We start from the raw sequence: 20174 nt of genomic DNA, 5'->3' as shown, positions 1-20174 counted from the left end.
CTGAGGGTCTACATGGCCCGGGGTTGACCAGGAGAGACAGACTCACGAAGAATCCCAGTCGTGGGGCTGGCAGGGACCTGCAGAGCTCACACCCAGTCCACCCTGTTCCTGAGGCAGCAGCAGTCCTGTCCAAACCAGCCCAGACCATCCATCATCTAGACTACGTACTCTCAGCCCAGGCACAGCACAGACCTAACACCCAACCCTGCCGCAGGTGAATTGTGGCAACCAACATCCTGCTGCTGTGAAATGCTGTCAGCAGATGCTCAAGAGGTCCTGGAGAGAGGTCGTGCCCCCACTACAGAGAAAGGCAACATCCCCCGGTGCGTACCAATCTGACCAGGCAGAAAAATCCTTCCTGGCCCCAACTCTGGTCCCTATGGACACGTCTGCTTGTGAACTCTGGGCCTGGATGCACTAGGCTGAGAGCCCCCTCCCAGCCCTGTTTGCCTAGGTCACAGTACCCAGAGTTTCCCCAGGAGGTGCAGAGGATGGGGACACAGGGGCCATGGCTTCACAGCCTGAAAAAAGGCATGAAAGCTGCAGACAGTCACGAGTATGACCCAGGACATGTGAGACTGCACTGAACCAGGGGGCTCAGAGGGATGGTCCCTCACCTTCAGGGTGAGCAGCATGGACAGAAACTTCCTGCCATCACCAACCAGCACTGCGTTGCTGACGATCGGCACCTCCTTCTTCAATGCGTCCTCGATGGGCACCGGGGTGATGTTCTTCCCGCCTGCCGTGATCACCAGCTCTGCAACCAGCACAGGGTCACTGGGGCAAGGAGGCCTAGCATGGGTGGCATGTGGTAGGGAAAGGCTGGTGGCAAAGGCGATGAGGACAGATGCCACTGACAGGATGCAGCAAGGCGATAGCTTCCCTCTGGTGTCTTCTGCACGTGGCCTTCCAGCACCCAGACCACAAACACGCCCCCAGAGCCATGGGCTTGTGACCCCTTTCCTGGGCACTTGCCTCACCTGTGTATCCATCCCCCCAGAACCCCCAGACCTGCACCAACCCAGCACCCCTGCCCCCACATATCCCCATCCCTTACCTTTGATCCTGCCCACAATGTAGAGGAAGCCGTCGGGGTCATGGCATGCAAGGTCCCCCGTGTGCAGCCAGCCCTCCTCGTCCAGCGCCTCCCGTGTTGCAGCCTCCATGCCCAGGTAGCCCATGAAGACGTGGCGGCCCCAGCAGCACAGCTCGCCGGTGCCCCCCGCGTCCGGCTGCTCGATGCGGGACCTGCAGCCTGGCAGCTCCTTCCCGCAGCTGGAGGCAGTGCCCACACCCTCAGTGGCAATGGGAGCTTTGGGGGTGGGAAGGCTAAGCTGGCTCCCCCAGGGACAGACACCTGCCTGAAGGTGACTGTGCAGCCCCTGAGGTGCTTCATCCTGAACTCCCCTCCCCTGCACCCCAGCTGGGAGCAGGTCCCCGCTTCCCCACCCATACCTTTGTGCCTCAGCCCCTGCTGTCCCCCCATCTGTGCCAGGTGCTCAGTCCCCGCCAGGTCCCTGCACACTGGGGTTGCACATCTGTCCCAGTGCCTGGAGTGTGTTGCTCTGCCCTCCCCACCACATACCCTGCCCCACCTGTAGATGCGAAAGGTCTCATTTGTGCAAGTGCTGTGCGGCCCGCTGCCCTCGCTTAAGCCAAACATCTCAAAGATGGGCAGGTGGAGGCTCATGAAGAACTCCAGCGTGTCTTTGGAGATGGGCGCTGCCCCGGCAAGAAACAGGGTGCAGCGCTGCAGCCCCAGCTCCTCGCGCACCTTCCTGAACAGCAGGCGGTCAGCCATGGCAAAGCCCCAGGGCACCGAGCCGTCCCTGTGGGGAGGAGGAGGAGGGCTGTGGCGAGGCAGACAGTGGGGCTGGGACTGGGGCATCCATCTGGGCAGGGATTTCAGGCATGCTTGGCATATCTGCAAGGCTCTGGGGACCTGGGCCAGTCCCCGCTGGTAGTGGCAGTCACCTGCATTTGTCTCAATGGGAATCACCGCGTCCCACCAGCTGCAGCCATGTGCCCCCCCCTCTGCTGACAGACCCAGCTTGAGGAGCAGGGTCCCCTGTTAACCTAATGCGGGGGGGAGGGGGGTGGGAAGGAGGCTGGAAGGGTCAGGCATATGCCAGGCATCCTAGGCCACATCTGTGACAGCCCCAGTGTCAGCTATTCACACGGCTGCTGGGTGACCCAAGCCCCCAGTGACCTGACACTCACAGTCTGTCTGCCCTGTACCCCCTGTGCTGCCCTCCCCACTCATCCTGGATGGTGCTACCCACCCCGAGCCCCTGGCTACCCCTACCCACCCATCCAGGCGGCTGTAGCTGGCCTGCAGGCCGATGCGCCGTGCCCACTCCACCAGCTTCCTCTTGCCCAGGGATGACTGGTTGAAGGCAGCTTTGAGCTTCTCCTCTATCTTCTCCCACACACGGGGCACACCCGCAAAGACCGTGGGGCGCACCTCCTTCAGCGTGGTGAGCAGGGAGCCCTGGGCCCACACAGCAAGCAGGGTCAAAGGAAAGGGGTCCCAGCTGGGGGGCCCTGGCAGCCCACACACCCACTGGTAAAGCTGGTGCCCCTCCCCTGGGGACCCCCTCCCCAGGGTTACCAACTGCTTGTAAATTTACAGACACTCAGTAAAAATAGGGCAAAAAACCCCCTATCTGTAAAGTCTGTAAAAAAAATGGAGCCATCAGTAAAAAAACATCTAGGAACCTTGAGCTTGATGGATAGTCAGGGCTGCCCTGTGTCCCTTTGACCATCCCCTGCCTCTAAAAGCTGCTTGTCTGTCTGACCGTTCCCCTGTCTGTCTGGGATGCTGCAGCCACTAGGGCAGAGCTGGTTTGTCTGGAACAGCTCACACGGCGCCTTCTTCTTACCTGGGGTGGGGGAAGCCCAGCCCTGGGACCAGGCCATCGGCTCACGGCTTCGATGGAAGGGGGGAGACTTTGGTAGCACACAGGTGGGGCAGACAAAAAGTGATGTGGGGGTGGGGGGGGACTGGCCAGCAAGCAGCAACCCCCCACCCCCTGTCCCTGTCCCCTCCCTGCTGAGACCCAACAACTCAGCTTGGACAGAGCCCTGCAGCTCTGCCTGGGTAGGGAGTGGCTGTGCTTCTTCCCATCTGGCCCCATTACCTTCAGTGCATCAGGCTGGGCAAAGGAGGTGGTGCTCCCCATGTACATGGGCATCCAGAGGTCCAGGATCTGTGCAGCCACGTGGCTCAGGGGCAGGTAGTTGATGATTACCCCATGATCCGGGAGCCTCAGTATGTCCTTTGTCCCCTTGGATACCCACGTCACCTGCAGCAGTCGGGGTTTTGCTCACCACTAGCCCGGCACAGTTCCCAGACCATGGCCCCGACCTCATCTATGGGGGCTGTGGGCCCTGGAGGCCCCCAACTCTCCTGTCCTGCCATGGCAGCAGGGAGTGGGGGGCAGCTAGGGTCCTTGTGCTGTGGGGGTTGGGGACAGCAATGTGGGGCACTCACGTTGTCGTGGCTGAGCATGACGCCCTTGGGTGTGCCCGTGGTGCCCGAGGTGTAGATGAGGGTGCAGCAGTGGTTCACGCACTGGGAGCGGATGATGGAGTCCAGCTGCGTGTCTGGCACGGTCCTCCCCAGCTCCATGAACTCCTCCCACTGCCAGGGAACGGGTCAGTGTGTCAGCCAGGATTGGGAACAAGGCGTGGAGAAGGGTGCCAAGGAGGACGTTCCCCCTGCCAGCTCGTGCCATTGCCAGGGAGCGGGTCAGCCAGGATCAAGGCCAGGGTGGTGTGGGAGCAATAGCACAGAGCACCTGATCTCCCTGGTGCTAGGAGAAGGGGGCTGGCACGGGTGCAGGGGGAGAGCTCTGGTCCACCCAAGCTGACTGCAATGTGGCTAACAGGGGATGAGCCAGACCCACTCCCAGGCAGGCTGTGCTGAGCAGGGCAAGGCTGTGGGACTGGAGGGGTGTGCAGGTGGTCTGTGCTGTGGGGGGCACAGGTGCTGGGGGTGGTGCGGGGTGCTGGGTGGGGGCCATACAGCAACACAGGTGCATGGGAGGTGGGGATGTGCAGCTCCCCCACTGCTGACCACCATGACAGGCCCATACCATGTACACGTTGGGTCTCTTCTCCTCCAGCCGGTCGCGGTACTGGACGATAGCCTTGAGGTGGGGCAGTTGCTTCTGCACCTGTGGGGACACGGGGATCAATGTGGCAGCCTCAGGCAGAGGAGCGCCCCCTCCACTGCCCCACGGCATCCCCATCCCAGTGCTTCACACTCTGCAATGATCATAGGTGCAAGAGTGGGGGGAGCTGGCAGCCCAGGGCAGGAATCGCTGTGCCATGGGGCTGAGGGGAGGGGCAGGGGACAGGGCATCACTGGGAACAGGACAGTGAGGACGCCAGGGAGATGAGTCCAGCAGGGCTGGGGCTGGGGTCCAGGAGCCGGGGAGCACTGTGCATGGGGAGCAGGAGAGACATGAACCCCTTGGGGTGAGAAGGGCAGGGAGGTGCATCCCTGTGGGATTAGGGGTCCAGGGAGGCAGGAACGCTCTTGGGAGGGGATGCTGCCGTCACCTGCAGGATCTTGCTGAGCTGCGCGTTGTCCTCCACCACCACCACGTTGGCCGCGCAGCTGGCGGCGACATAGCCGCAGGCCTCGGGGGAGCTGGTGCTGTAGATCCCGACCGCCAGGCCCCTGGGGTGGGGAAGAGCAGCAGCGTGAGGCCAGGGGCCCCGAGGAGATGCCCCATCAGCCCAGCCACACCTGCTCCAGTCCCACCTGCTCCAGAGCCACTCAGCAACCTGGCCAAGGCGCCCCCTCAGCCGGCCACAACCTGCACCCACACCAGGGCCAGGCCCGAGTCCCCCCACCAGGCAGTGCTGGCACCCGCGTGGGCCCCCATCCCATCCTGCAGCATGAAGGCACCCCCTTACCCAGCCATGATGGCCCCGATGTCAGCGATGACCCACTCAGGGCCGTTGGAGCCCAGGATTGCAACGCCGTGGAAGCGCTCCAGGCCCAGCTGGGGACAGCAGAGAGGGGCTCAGCTCTGGCTTTGGTGCGTCCCTCCCAACTCCCTGCCCTTGTCCACAGAAAGGTTTCCACGGGGCACCAGGTGAACTTCCCATAGGAATGAATGGGGTTGACTTGGTGCCTGGCTGTGGGCTGATCTGGCGTCCAGGGAGCCACCACAGAAATGCCTTGACAGCAGTGCCAGGGATCTTCATGTGAGGCTGACCCCACCATGGGGCTGGGAGAAGGGCAGAGCCATAGAGGCCCCCGTGGAGCAGCCAGTGAGCTGAGCATCTGTGTGAGTGGAGAAGACCCCTCTCCAGCACCACAAGCCCTGCCACCCTTGCTGGTGCCTGCTGCAGCTGCACCTTTGCCAGGCAGTGCCCAGTGTTGGCTTCTGTGATCAGAGTCTCCTGTTGGGTCACCATGCATGAGGGGCCTGTCCTCAGCCACCACGGCCTGACTATGGGAGCCCTGGCATCTCTGGCCTCACCCTCTCTGACCCAGTTGGACCCATTGCAGAGGGAGCAACAATCCCTGGCACGAGGCAGGGGCAGCAGCAGGTGTCAGACATCATAGCTTAGTTAGAAGCACAGAGTCATGGAGAAGTCGGATTGGAAAGGACCTTGTGATGGCACATCTAGTTCAACCCCCTGCACCCCACCCTGCCACAGGGAACGCGGCGGGGCTGACGCAACCAACATCCTGCTGGTGGAAAGGGGGTTAACAGACACCCCAGACGGAGCCCGTGCCCTCGCAGCAGAGGAAGGCAACCCCCCAAGTCTGTGCCAAGCTGACGGGGGTGGGGAGAAATTCCTTTTGGACGCTAAATGGAGGAACAAGACCCTCTAGCCAGCAGCCTTCAGGTTCAGGTCCCAGCAGGAGCATTGGCACAGCCCAACCCAGCCCCAGCTGCTGCAGAAGATTTTTAAATCAATCAATCAATAAATAAAACAAATCCTGGCAACTGGAGTGAAAGGAAAATCCCTTCCCAGCCCCAGGGGGCAACCAGCAGAGCCCAGAAGCCTGGAAATCCCCAAAGCAGAGCACAGGCATCGCTGTGCCTAGAGCATCCCCCGACAGGGGCTGTCCCACCTCTCCTGGACACCTCCAATGCTGGAGAATGTCCTCCTCCCCCGATGTCTGCCCCACTGCCCCCCTGCTCTAACAGTGAAGATGTTTGTCCTGATCTCCAATCTAAATCTACTTCAAGCCTTTGCTTCGCATCCTCCTTTCTGCAGCAAGAGAAAAGAGGTGTCTCTCTCTTCTTTATGGCAGCCCTTCAGGTATCTGAAGGTGCTGTCATGTCACCCCTCTGAAATGCCTCTTGTTGACATATAGGGGAGAGGGACAAGGTCAAAGCTTTGGAAGAGACCAGTCACACAGAGGACAGGACCAGTCCTGGGTGCGCTCCCTGTGGCGGGCCAGTAGGGGGTGCTCCTGCGTTGAGCCGCCCACCTCCCCACGCCCGCCCACCTTCCAGGCTCCGAGTACCTCCCTGGGGTGCCTCCCGTCCGGCCGACCCCTTCCCTGGAGCACACCCGCTAGCCTGGGGTCCCACTGCCACCATCCCAGGCTCTGGACTCACTTCTGGCTCTGCGCGCCTTGGAGAACACAGGCCTGATTGTCCAATGGGTCCTAGACCCAATACAAGCACTTGGGGCACTTCCCCAAGTCAGGGGCTGGTTAGGAAAGTCTCCCTTAGTCCACAGACCTAAGGGGCCTCCTTGGCATAATTTAGACCCACCCCTCAATAAGTCTCCCACACCGGTCACAAAGGAGAACTTTATTGATTACAGGGGGTAGGGCGGAAACAGGGTAAAAGGTAGAGCAGTATCATAGAAATCTTACAGGAATATCAAAGGAATCCCATTGAGCAAACCAGGGTGGCTGAGGTAGCCGTTTAAACGCATCTGAGTTACTGAAACTAAATATCTAATCGGATCTTTGGTAGCTTACTCACTCGCATCGTCCAGAGGAGGTTGGAGTTTCCTCTGGAGGCAGGGCACTCTTGGAGCATGCGGTGATGAGGAGAGAGCCAGGCTCAGGTTCACCTGGATGACCGCATGGCTAATGGCTAATGGCTGCCCCCCTTCTTCTTGGACCGAGCCCTTAAATAACCTCTCTGACCTCAGCAGCCCGGTCCAATCGAAGCTGCCAATACTGGCCACAAGCCGACCAATCTCCCCCGCATCCCTGGCTACCTGGGCCCGCGCAGGGCCGGGTCTTTCCCCCCTGCCCAGGTGACCAGAGCATCGCCTCCCAGGCACCAGGCTTTTGTCATGTAGACCAGGTGGGAGATCCCCGCCCTGAGGGATTCAACACCAGCCTCCCAGGCTGGCTGAGACAGGTCTCTGGAGAGGGGCACCGACAGTGGCATTTCTGTCACACTCCCCAGGGAAGGCTGGGAGCTGGTGCCGTGAGGCTGCAGCTCTGTGCAGACACCGTGCCCGTGGGAACGGGCACAGTGGGAATCTGTGCACCTCTCAGTTTAGGAGCTGGCAGGGTTACTCAATTGCCCATTGCTTGATCACACACCCCTTGGAGGTAATGTTTTGATGTCCTTGGGTGCATCCAGCACAACTTGTACCCCAGCCCTCTGCAAGCAGGTGGACCAAGCCTGCTTGTATCCATCCACATGAAGCAGATACCCTTAGGCTCTGGTGGCTGTGATGTAAGCAAAGGCTTGACCAGCGACACTTCTCCAAGACCTCCAGACCAGGTCCCAGGGACTGAGATGGGAAAGCTGCTTCCACACAAACCAGCCTTTTAGGGGGTTTCAGTGAAAATTTAAGCACGTGATTCTGGCAGAGTGCACTCAGGGGTGCCCTCCTCAGCTCCTTTGTGACTCAGAGGAACAGCATCCCTTGCACTGAGACTATAAGGCGGCTGGAGATGCCCAGTTGCACGGGACCCATACAAAGGCTAAGCAGCAGGAGATGATGAACCCTGTACCACCCACAATCATATCCATCCCTTTGAGTGGAGAGAATGAGAAGAACCTGCCCTAGGGAAGCTGAGCCCGTTATCACCATCTAACAGATCACCTGTCAGCATTGATGCATAGGGATGCTGCGCACTGAGCAAGCAGAGGAGAACATGGGAAAAAGCCTCATCAGATACAGAGGCAGCTAAGTCCTTAGTGCAGCAGCTGGACCTGCACTGACCGGTCCTGTGAGGCTGGGGGCAGAAGGTATGGGGAGGAGTTTTTAGGTGGGAAAAGTCAAAATCTGGCAGATGGACCCAGAGTAAAGGAAGCAATAATAGGAAGCAAAGAAGGAAGGATCCAAACAGATCAAGAGATACACGAGGACCCAGAGGAGGAGGCGATGAGTGCTTGTCATAGGTGACTCCATCCTGAGAGGTACGGAAGGACCCATCTGTCGCCAGGACCCCTCAGCACGAGAGGTATGCTGCCTCCCTGGAGCAAAGATTCGGGATGTGACGGAGGTAATCCAGGCCAGGATCAAGCCCACCGATTACTACCCCATGGTCCTAGTCCATGTGGGTACTAATGATGCAGCCAGGAGAACCCCCAATCACCTGATGGCGGACTACAGTGCTCTGGGCGGCGTGCTGAAGGAGTTCGGTGCACAGGTGGTTTTCTCTTCCATCCTACCAGTGACCGGACGCGGAAGACGGCATGAGAACTGCATCTGAGAGACCAACTGGCGGCTTCGGCAGTGGTGTCTCGAGGCAGGCTTCGGCTTCCTGGACAATGACCCGCACGTCACAACGAGGGACATGCTCAGCTGGGATGGGCTTCACCTGTCCCCCAAAGGTAAGCGTGTGTTTTCTACTAGCTTGGCGGATCTCCTCTGGCGGGCTTTAAACTAGGCTTGTCGGGGGGAGGGGAGTACGAGGGCAGGGGAAGCTGTGGACCACCAAACCATGTGGCACCCACAAGGACAGCCCAGCCTGAAGAAGGAGAACATTGGAAACCTGAAAGCCATGGGGAGACCAGCACAACAGAACAGGTAAGAAACAAGAAGGTAAGAAACAATGGGCACCTTGGGACTCGGAGCGGGGGGGGGCAGCAAAGGCACCAGTCGCAGGGCTCAAGTGCCTATATACTAATGCTAGGAGCATGGGGAACAAGCAGGATGAACTAGCGCTCCTGTTTGCACTAAACACCTATGACTTAGTGGGGCTAACAGAGACCTGGTGGGATTCATTCCATGACTGGGCGGTACATATTGAGGGCTATAGATTGTACAGAAAGGACAGGTCGGGGAAGAAAGGGGGGGGGGTTGCACTTTATGTCAGTGAGCAATATACATCAACCCTCATCAAGACAGAATCTGAGGCTGAGGAAGTAGAAGGATGGTGGGTTAGGCTACATGGGGGGCAAGGAGAAAGGGATTTGGTGGTAGGGGTCTGCTACAGACCCCCACACCAAGGGGAAGAAATAGATGCGGGGCTCCTGAGGCAACTCTCGGAGACCATAAAAGCTAAAGAGGCGGTAGTCATGGGGGACCTAAACTACCCGGACATCTGCTGGGAGACGCAGACAGCAAAGTCCCACCGCTCACGCAGGTTTCTAACCTGTGTACAGGACCTCCACCTGACACAGGAGGTGCACGGTCCCACTAGGGGGAATGCCATACTGGATCTGATATTGGCAACAGGGGATGACATGATAGGGGACCTCCAGATCGGTAGCCATTTGGGAGACAGTGATCACCTAATAATAGAATTCAACATAAGACGTTGAGTGGGTAAGGTAACTAGTAGGGTGAAAGTGCTAGACTTTAGGAAAGCTGATCTCAATGCACTCAGGCGATTAGTCAAGGAAGCACTGCAGAGTAGGAGTTTTGAAGGGATGGGTGCCCAAGAAGGGTGGCTGTGCCTTAAGGAAACGATCCTTTGGGCACAAAGCAAGACGATCCCCAAGCGAGGCAAAAAAGGGAAAGGGGCCAGGAGGCTTCCATGGCTGACCAGAGAAATCCAGGGCAGCCTAAGGGCCAAAAGGGGAGCACATAAAAAGTAGAAACAGGGTGAGATCACTAAAGATGAATATACCTCCTCTGCTCGTGCTTGTAGGGAGGCAGTTAGGCGGGCCAAAGCTACCATGGAGCTGAGGATGGCAACCCAAGTAAAAGACAAGAAGAAATTGTTTTTTAGATATATAGGGAGTAAAAGGAAGGCCCAGGGAGGAATAGGACCCCTGCTAAATGGGCAGAAACAATTGGTGACAGACGGGGGGACAAGGCTGAACTCCTCAACGAGTTCTTTGCTTCAGTGCTCCTAAGTGAGGGGCACGACAAGTCTCTCACTGGGGTTGTAGAGAGGCAGCAGCAAGGCACCAGACTGCCATGCGTAGACCCTGAGATGGTGTAGAGTCACTTGGAAGAACTGGATGCCTTTAAGTCGGCAGGCCCGGATGAGCTCCATCCGAGGGTGCTGAAGGCACTGGCCGACGTCATTGCAGAGCCACTGGCGGGAATATTCGAACGCTCATGGAGCATGGGCCAAGTCCCGGAGGACTGGAAAAGGGTTAACGTGGTCCCCATTTTCAAAAAGGGGAGGAAGGAGGACCCAGGCAACTATAGGCCAGTCAGTCTCACCTCCATCCTTGGTAAAGTCTTTGAAAAAATTATCAAGGCTCACATTTGTGAGAGCCCGGCAGGGCAAATTATGCTGAGGGGAAACCAGCACGGGTTTGTGGTAGGCAGATCGTGCCTGACCAATCTAGTCTCTTTTTATGACCAGGTTACGAAATGCCTGGACACAGGAGGAGGGGTGGATGTCGTATACTTAGACTTCAGGAAGGCCTTCGATACGGTATCCCACCCCAGACTGGTGAACAAGTTAAGAGGCTGTGACTTGGATGACTACACAGTCCGGTGGGTGGTGAATTGGCTGGAGGGTCGCACCCAGAGAGTCGTGGTGGATGGGTCGGTCTCGACCTGGAAGGGTGTGGGCAGTGGGGTCCCGCAGGGCTCGGTCCTTGGACCGATACTCTTTAATGTCTTCATCAGTGACTTGGACGAGGGAGTGAAGTGTACTCTGTCCAAGTTTGCAGATGACACAAAGCTGTGGGGAGAAGTGGACACACCGGAGGGCAGGGAACAGCTGCAGGCAGACCTGGATAGGTTGGACAAGTGGGCAGAAAACAACAGGATGCAGTTCAACAAGGAGAAATGCAAAGTGCTGCACCTAGGGAGGAAAAATGTCCCGCACACCTACAGCCTAGGGAATGACCTGCTGGGTGGCACAGAGGTGGAAAGGGATCTTGGAGTCCTAGTGGACTCTAAGATGAACATGAGCCGGCAGTGTGACGAAGCCATCAGAAAAGCCAATGGCACTTTATCGTGCATCAGCAGATGCATGACAAATAGGTCCAAGGAGGTGATACTTCCCCTCTATCGGGCGCTGGTAAGACCGCAGTTGGAGTACTGCGTGCAATTCTGGGCGCCACACTTCAAGAAGGATGAGGATAACCTGGAGAGGGTCCAGAGAAGGGCCACTCATATGGTCAAGGGCCTGCAGACCAAGCCCTACGAGGAGAGACTAGAGAAACTGGATCTTTTCAGCCTCCGCAAGAGAAGGTTGAGAGGTGACCTTGTGGCTGCCTTTAAGTTCATCACGGGGGCACAGAAGGGAATTGATGAGGTTTTATTCACCAAGGCGCCCCCGGGGGTTACAAGAAATAATGGCCACAAGCTAGCAGAGAGCAGATTTAGATTAGACATTAGGAAGAACTTCTTCACAGTTCGAGTGGCCAAGGGCTGGAACGGGCTCCCAAGAGAGGTGGTGCTCTCCCCTACCCTGGGGGTCTTCAAGAGGAGGTTAGATGAGCATCTAGCTGGGGTCATCTAGACCCAGCACTCTTTCCTGCTTATGCAGGGGGTCGGACTCGATGATCTATTGAGGTCCCTTCCGACCCTAACATCTATTAATCTATGAATCTATGATGTTTAAAACAGGACCTGAATTAAGTTAGCAGTCAGACCCCTTCTGTAACTGAGGAGCAAGAGGCCAGGGTGCGAACATGAACCACCAGAAGATTTGGCAGAACAAATGCAGTCCCGGCACTTGGGAGCCAGGAGCAGGGAGGCGAGGAGGGATCTAGGCACACGTGTGTCCCGCACACATGTGTGCCCCCTTACTGGACCCGAGGCGGAGGCAGAGGTGGATGCAGCAGCAGAGCCAGCAGCAGGGGCAGCAACAGCTGATCCCCTGAAGGTAAGTGGGGCAAAGGGACCTGGCACAGCTGAGCCAGATCTGGAGGGGAAGCCCCCCGGATCCCTTTTAGCTGAGCCGGTAGGGAGCCATGCTCCTGAACCACGCCGCACCATACCACACCGTGTGAACAGAGTGAGCAAACAGGCATGCTCTGTAAGAGCATGCTGGCATTTGCACCGGCGTTTGCATCAGCGGGTGGGCAGAAAGGGCCAAGAGGGAAACTCCTGCAAGGGTAGGGTGAAGGCACCACACAAAACTTGGCTTCCTAGACAACGACCCACACATGACGACCAGAGACATGTTCGGGTGGGATGGACTTCACCTTTCCCCAGAGGTAAGCGTGTGTTCTCTTCTAGGTTGGTGGATCTCCTCTGGTGGGCTTTAAACTAGGCTTATTGGGGGCAGGGAAGATGAGGGCAGAGGAAGCCTTGAACCAAAAAACAGAGACACCCACAAGGACAGCCCAGCCTGGACCCCGACGAGCAGAATGAATACCCAGGTAAGCAACTAGGGCCCCAGCAGTACTGAGACTAGGGGGGCAGTGCACACATCTTCAGGAGGCCTCAAATGCCCATACACAAATGCTCGTAGTATGGGGAACAAGCAGGAGGAACTCGCCCTCCTGCTAGCTGACACCAAGCCAGACATAGCGGGACTCACCAAAACATGGTGGGACCCAACGCATGACTGGGCGGTGAATATCAAGGGCTATAGACTGTACAGGAGGGACAGGACAGGGAGGAAAGGTGGAGGTGTGGCCTCTACATTAAGGAGGAATACACATCCTCAACAAGTAGCACAAGGTCAGATGAGATGAGGGACACACTGAAGTGCTGTGGGTCAGAATACAAGGGAGTCGGGGGGAAAGGGACTTAACGGTGGGGGTCTACTACAGACCACCCAACCAAGGGGAAGAGCTAGACCAGGAATTCTTAAGTCGGCTCACGGAGGTAGTTAGGTCAAAAGACTTGGTCATCATGGGTGACCTGAACTTTCCAGACATCTGCTGGGAGGAGCAGTCAGCCAGGTCTGACTGCTCACGCAGGTTCCTAGCTGAGATACAGGACCTCCATCTGACCCAAGGGTGCACAGCCCCACCAGGGGAGACACCTTGTTGGACCTGGTCCTGGCCACAGGCGACGACCTGGTGAGGGGTCTGCAGGTGCTCGACCACCTGGGCGACAGCGATCATCGCCTGCTGGGATTCACCATCCAGGGCAAGGTGACAAAGGCTTGCAGCAAGGCAGCAGCCCTGGACTTCAGGAGGGCAGACTTCAATGAGGTAAGAAGAATAGTCAGGGAGGCACTGAGGTCCCGGAGGGGAGGGGAGTCGGGTGTCCAAGAAGAGCGGTCGTTCCTGAAGGAGACGATCCTCCAAGCCCAAAGGGAGGTAATCCCAACACGGATCAAAGGGGGAAAGAGGGCGCAAAATCCCCCTTGGCTCACCAAAAGCATACGGGAACGTCTCCTAGCTAAGAGGGAATGCGTACACCCGATGGCAGGGAGGGGCCATCCCCAGGGAGGACTACACCGCGGGTGCTCAGGGCTGCAGGGGGGCGGTTAGGAAGGCCAAGGTGGAGATGGGACTGGGACAAGCGACCCGGATCAAGGACAACAAGAAGTCCTTTTTTAAATACATAGGGGGCAAAAAGAAGGTACTGGTAATGTGGGGCCTCTGCAGGACACTCTAGGAAATGTGGTTGTCGCACCAGATGACAAGGTTAACTTATTTAATGATTTCTTTGTCTCCATTTTCCTGAGCATGGACCAGATCAGCCTGTCCACTGGGACCCCCTCAGGCCCCAGGAGAGGTGCACCCAGGCCCAGGGTCAGTAAGGATCTAGTCAGGGAACTTCTGGAGGGACTGGACGTATTGAAATCAGCAGGTTCTTACGACCACCACCCCAGAGTGCTGAGGCAACTAGCCGAGGTCATTGCAGGACCCCTGGCACGGCTTTACGAGCACTCGTGGTGCTCTGGTGTGGTGCCAGAGGACTGGAAAAGGGCCAATGTGGTCCCCATTTTCAAAAAGGGAGGAAGGAGGACCCAGGAAACTATAGGCCTGTTAGTCTTACCTCGGTCCTGGGTAAGCTTTTTGAGAGAATTATCCTGGCGCATGTCCGCGAGGGGCCGGCAGAGGAGGTTATGCTTAGGGGCAACCAACACGGGTTCATTCGAGGCAGGTCCTGTCAGACCAACCTGGGGCCTTCTATGACCAGGTCACAAAATCCTTGGACGCAGGTGTCACCTTGGACGTAGTCTTTCTGGACTTCAGGAAAGCCTTCGACACGGTCTCTCACCCCATTCTCATTAAAAAACTAGGAGACTGTGGTGTCAATGCCAACACAGTCAGATGGGTCACTAACTGGCTGGAGGGCCGCACCCAGAGTGTGGTGGTGGACGGGTCATTTTTGACCTGGAGGGATGTGGGCAGTGACTTGGACGAGGGGGTGGAAAGCACCCTATTCAAATTTGCTGATGACACTAAGATGTAGGGTGAAGTGGGCACACTAGAAGGGAGGGACAGGCTGCAATCAGACCTGGACAGGCTACAGGGGTGGGCAGATGAGAACAGGATGGGGTTCAATACTGACAAGTGCAAGGTGCTGCACCTGGGGAGGAAGAGCCAGCAGCACACCTACAGGCTGGGAACTCCCTTCTCGTCAGCGCAGAGGCAGAAAAGGATCTTGGAGTCATCATTGATGCCAAAATGAACATGGGCCCACAGTGTGGGGACGCGGTCAGGAAGGCCAACCGCACCTTGTTGTGCATCCACAGATGCATCTTGAGCAGGTCCAAGGTGGTGATCCTCCCCCTCTACACGACTCTGGTCAGGCCGCAGCTGGAGTACTGCGTCCAGTTGTGGGCTCCGCACTTCAGGAGGGATGTGGACAGCATGGAGAGGGTCCAGAGGAGGCCACCCGCATGGTCAGGGGCAGCAGGGCAGGCCCTACGAGGAGAGGCGACGGGACCTGAACCTGTTCAGCCTCCACAAGAGAAGGCTGAGGGGAGATGTAGTGGCCTGTTACAAACTAGTCAGAGGGGGCCAGCAGGCACTGGGGGAGTCCCTGTTCCCCCGAGCACTACCAGGAGTGCCTAGAAATAACGGTCACAAGCTGGCAGAGGGTAGATTCAGACTAGACATCAGGAGGCGCTACTTCACTGTCAGGGCGGCTAGGATCTGGAACCAGCGTCCAAGAGAAGTGGTGCTGGCTCCTACCCTGGAAGGCTTTAAGAGGAGGCTAGATGAACACCTTGCTGGGGTTGTTTGACCCCAGTACTTTTTCTTGCCACGGCAGGGGGTCGGATTTGATGATCTGCTCAGGTCCCTTCCGACCCGACCAACTATGAAACTATGAAACAAGTAAATGTAGTCCGTGAACAGGTAACAGGACAGTGGAGACTGGACGGTCACCTTGCTGGGGTCACCTGACCCCAGTTGTCTTTCCTGCTTGGTGCAGGGGGCTGGACCCATTGACCTTCCGAGGTCCCTTCCAGCCTTTACAATCTATGAAAAAGCTGAGATGGCAAAAAAGCTCCAGCTGTCACCCAAACCACCCAAAATCAACCAAGAAGCAAATTCAAATGCTCAAAAATGTTCAGTGCTCGGGGGACAGCTCCACCTGTGTCCATAAAACCAGTTCAAATACACGGAGGAAAGATAATCCGCCGTGTTACACCAGGCGTCAGTCCCTGTGCTCCATCAGTAAAACATGACACAGGTCAACAGCCTGCTCCTATGCCGGGCCTCACTGGTGAAGCTCCTTATGACACACTTGGAGCTATGCCAGCAACTCATAATTTCTGATTAACCTTTAACTGGATTTGCTAATTTGGATGCTACTCATTTATTTTATTGTTTAAAGCTCCAGTAAGTGCTTGAGTTTACTTCATGTGGGTACACATTGGATGCAGAGTAGACACGTTAAGTTCAGAAACATTTAGGACTAATATATCACTCTTTTCATTGCATCACAGAGATGTGGGGCTGGAAGAGACCTGCAGAGGTCACATCTAGTCCAATCGCTGCCTAAGGCAGGATCAGCCCTGTCCAAGCCATCCTATACAAATCCATAATCTAATTGCTTAGCGAAACTACACAGTCACCCCTGACACAGCACCAGATGTCACACCTGACCCTGCCACAGGTAAAACTGGGGGGCCGTGGCTGTCAACACCTGGTTGCTGTATAAGATTGCTAATATACACTTACGAGATGCCAGGCCGAGGCCATTCCCCCGCTGCAGAGGAAGGCAAACCCTGCCAGTCCGTACCAATCCGAGGTTGTGTGTTGTTGTGCCAGTGTTACTAAGAGCCCCGTGAAGGTGACGGGACGGTGGGGCTTTCTCTATGCTTGGACTCTCCGGCGAGGTTTGTTATGACACGTTTGGAGCCATGCTAGCAATGCATAACTGCAGTCAGTTTAACCTTTAACTCAAGACAGGGATGTCTTAGCCTAGAGAAACAAAGTCCAGAAAGGACTTCTATAAAGCCCTGTCCTTAAACCCGGGTGAAGCAAAAAAAACCCAAGAAGAGTTAACTTTTTTTTTAAACCACTGTGAGTTTCCATTGCTGTTTTAAATTGCTAGGCTTTAATATTGGTGCCAATTCTCTATACACTATTTAATTGGGTTTATGCTTTAAGGTGCCAAACCGACTTGAGTTTCCTATTCAGATCAGGTAAACAGCTGCTGGTTCTTCATGAAAAGCTTTAGCTTTTGTTAACCCACACATTTCTTGGGGGTTTTTATGTTTGCTTTGTTTTGGGTTTTTTGCTGTACCATAGAGTAACAGTGCAATTCATCAAAGCCTTGAGTTAAAAGTCCCCAAACCTGCTTGAATGTATTTACAGAGGAAAGAAACTTCTCTCTCCTGTTTAAAAAAAAACAACAAAAAGCTTACCCTAACTCTGACTAAATGCCTTTATTTTATGTTTTTTTTTACTCTGTGCTGAAAAGTGAAATCTACCTTATTTGGATGGGCAAATGTATGTGAAGGTTGGTACCTGGCTTTTGACTGAGTTTTATATCTATGCTGCATGTTGCAGGTCACATCTGTGACAGCTGAAATTATGTCTGTGTGATAAAGGTGCTTGCTGAAGACCCTATGAAGATTAGATGAAGTGTTTTTCTATATTTGTTTAGATATTAAGCTGTATGTTGTTGCTAAGAGCCTAAATAAAGTTTAAGATGTAGTGAGGCCTTGTAGAAAGTAAGGCCTAGTAAATTTAGCAAAGCCTTGAAGTAGTAAGGCCCTGTGGCGTAGTTAAAATTACCTTTTCACAGGAATGCAAGGCTTGTACTGCTAATTGGTCAGTCTAAGGACAGTTGAAGTAAAAGGGATCTGAGTGGTCGTTCATTATCAGTATCATTCAGAAACTTTAAATGAGCTGGAATATCTGGAAACCATTCAGAAGGAAGAGACAGCTCTGTAAAAGGATTAGTTAGCTGTTGCCTGGATCTGTGGGCCCGTGGACCTCGAAGAGCCCAAGGACTGCATTCCAGGGTCCTTTCCGGTACCCCTTTGGACAGTGTCGTTCAGGGATGCCTGACTTTGCTGAACTTTGAGGAAGAGAAGCTTGCTGTGTATCAGGCATCAGAGGGGACTGCCGATAAGTTGCCGACGCAAATCACTTTTGTCTGTCATTGTTTGTCTTGTTACTATGTGTAGCTGTGTTTTTGTTAAGTCAATAAATCTTTCTTACCTTTCTACCCCCGACCGTACTCTCAATCCCGAACCCTCCGCAGGCGGCTGGGACAACATCACTCATGCTGTGACATGGTTTGTAAGTTCATTTTTTTACCTGTTAGTCTCTAATAACAAACACTGGTTTTGCTGGTCTACCTATGTTACAACGCGTTTTCTTTGTCAAATTAGCATTGGTAGAGGCGCCGCATCACTGAATGATGACTTCAGCCATGACAATTGGCACATCCTCACAATCCATACAATATTCTGCAGGTTAATAAACAAAGCCTTTAAAATCTAAACCCAAGTATAAGTTTTTGCTTTCTCACTGTTAGGGCAGACGTGGTTATTAATGGATATTATTAATATTATTAAACAAATTTAAAATAATGTATGTATTGGAAGTTCAAAGACAAGCTAATCTGATATAATTAAAAACACAAGGAAAATGGCAGGAGACTGATGTGCTGCCCAAGGAGTTTCTAGGATGCCTCAAAAGCAAAAGGAAAAAGCATCCAGGCAGGGGAAGAGTGGACAAGTCACCAAAGAAGCAGACCAGGAAACAGCAGGAGCTTGCAGGGGCAAAAACCGGGGAAATAAAGGTAAAAAAGCAGAGGTTAACACTGGCGAGGGAAGGTGAGGACAACAGGAAGGAGTTTTAGAAATGGGTTGGTCAGGAAAGAAAGACCAACTGTGCTACAGACTTGTGTGCTTCAGACTTCACCATACAACAAAGCTTCAACCAGACAGCAATTACAAGGGTACAGATAGGGAAGGGAAAGGCTGGAGGCCACAATAACGAGAGAATGTCACGGAGCTTTTGATGCACTTGAATGAATTCAAGTCAGCCGAGCCGGATGAATTTCACCCGGCGGTACGGAGGGACCCGGCAGAGGGCATCTTGGAGCCTTTGGCAATAACATTCATGAAGCGATGCGAGATGAGTGAGGTTGTTGAGGACTGGAAACAGGCCAACGTAATGCCTCTTTAGGAAAGGGAAAAAAGAGGCCCTGTTCAGCCTGATTTCAGCGCTGGGGAAGTTCCTGGAGCAGATGATGAAGATGTCCAAGATGTCTGTCTGGAGGAGGAAAGGCTGAGCATGAGCAGGCAGCAGATTTGCTAGGAATAGATGGTGCCAAATCAGCTTGATCTCCTGGATGCACAAAGTAACTGTGTTGGGGGATTAAGGGAGTGGAGCAGACATCGTGGACTTGGACTTCAGAAAGTCTTTTGACAAAGACCCTGCAAGGGTTCAGCTGGGACGTGGAGCAGCCCCGAGGAGCAGCTAGGGGGTCTGCAAGGTGAGAGCACAGATTACCAGCACGTCAGGCTGGGGTCTGGGCCGGAGGGCTGAGGACGCGGCATGGGGATCAAGCCTCGCAGCGCCGAGAGGAGAAATCCAAGAAGCGCAATCTGGGAAGCGGGCTGAGATCAGAAACCAGGGGTCAGCGTGCTGGTGCCTCGTTCCAGGGGAAGTCTGAGGTCAGAGTTGGGAAGAGCCACAGCCCAGTCAGGAGAATCAGATGGAGCACTGGGCCCACGACTGAGGCTGCAGCAAGTTGCATCGGCAGCCTGAAGCGGAGCAAACTGGAGAAATGTAGACTAGACGAAATGAGCTCAAGGTTGACAAATGCAGGTGCTGCACCTGAGGAAGAATAATCAAAAGCACAGATACCTAAAGGGAAATAACTGGCCAGGGGCAGCACGGCTGAGAGTCTGGGGGTTTTGGTGGATCAGACACTCAGTATGAGTCTGCAGTGTGATCCAGCTGCAGAAAGAAAAGCAGTTCTGGGCTTCTTCAATAGGACTATTAGGTCTGAGACATGGGAGGTGTTAGTGCCACTCTACTTGGTCCTAGTTCATGCAGGAAACACATTAGAGGCCTTAGCATAAGTGCCTCCAATTGTATAGACATTCTTCAGACATAAAGGTTGGAACAAACTTTGGATAGTGTTGCAGAGAGGCTCGCAAGGCCAGATGCAGTGGTTTTGCTGATGGAAACAAGAAAACACTGCCTTAAGTGTGTGACCATCCTAACGCAAGCCAAGCAACTGAAACCTATTAGGATAAGGACTAGCTCTCCTTGTCAAGAGTCCAAGCCTAACTGATGACATCTGAGGCCATCCTAGCTAAACAACTGTTAAGTATTTATTATAAAGTCTTCACTTAGCTGAGGAAGTGGGTCTTCATGTTCAGGCCCTTTCAATAACATATTTCCAATCAGGTTGTAGATAGATGCATGTCATTAATGATAATATATTTATAGATCCTAGGGTCGGAAGGGACCTCAATA

General features: G+C 54.8%; 1 protein-coding gene across 3 annotated transcripts in view; it reads right to left on the bottom strand.

The window, feature by feature from the left end:
* LOC102563185 (long-chain-fatty-acid--CoA ligase ACSBG2) overlaps positions 1-20174 on the bottom strand; it is a 49761-nt gene that overhangs the window by 2447 nt on the left and 27140 nt on the right. For all 3 annotated transcript variants that reach the window (XM_059725408.1, XM_059725409.1, XM_059725410.1), the window contains exons 4-12: positions 4927-5015; positions 4567-4687; positions 4098-4178; positions 3494-3643; positions 3141-3305; positions 2310-2491; positions 1596-1829; positions 1058-1275; positions 618-757 (exon numbers count right to left, since the gene is read on the bottom strand). In XM_059725408.1, the coding sequence (XP_059581391.1) occupies positions 618-757; positions 1058-1275; positions 1596-1829; positions 2310-2491; positions 3141-3305; positions 3494-3643; positions 4098-4178; positions 4567-4687; positions 4927-5015 (1380 nt within the window). The remainder of the gene's footprint in view (positions 1-617; positions 758-1057; positions 1276-1595; positions 1830-2309; positions 2492-3140; positions 3306-3493; positions 3644-4097; positions 4179-4566; positions 4688-4926; positions 5016-20174) is intronic.

This window comes from Alligator mississippiensis, chromosome 3 (assembly GCF_030867095.1).
Source record: "Alligator mississippiensis isolate rAllMis1 chromosome 3, rAllMis1, whole genome shotgun sequence".
Lineage (NCBI taxonomy): Eukaryota > Metazoa > Chordata > Crocodylia > Alligatoridae > Alligator > Alligator mississippiensis.
This window is presented reverse-complemented; position numbering and strand designations above follow the sequence as displayed.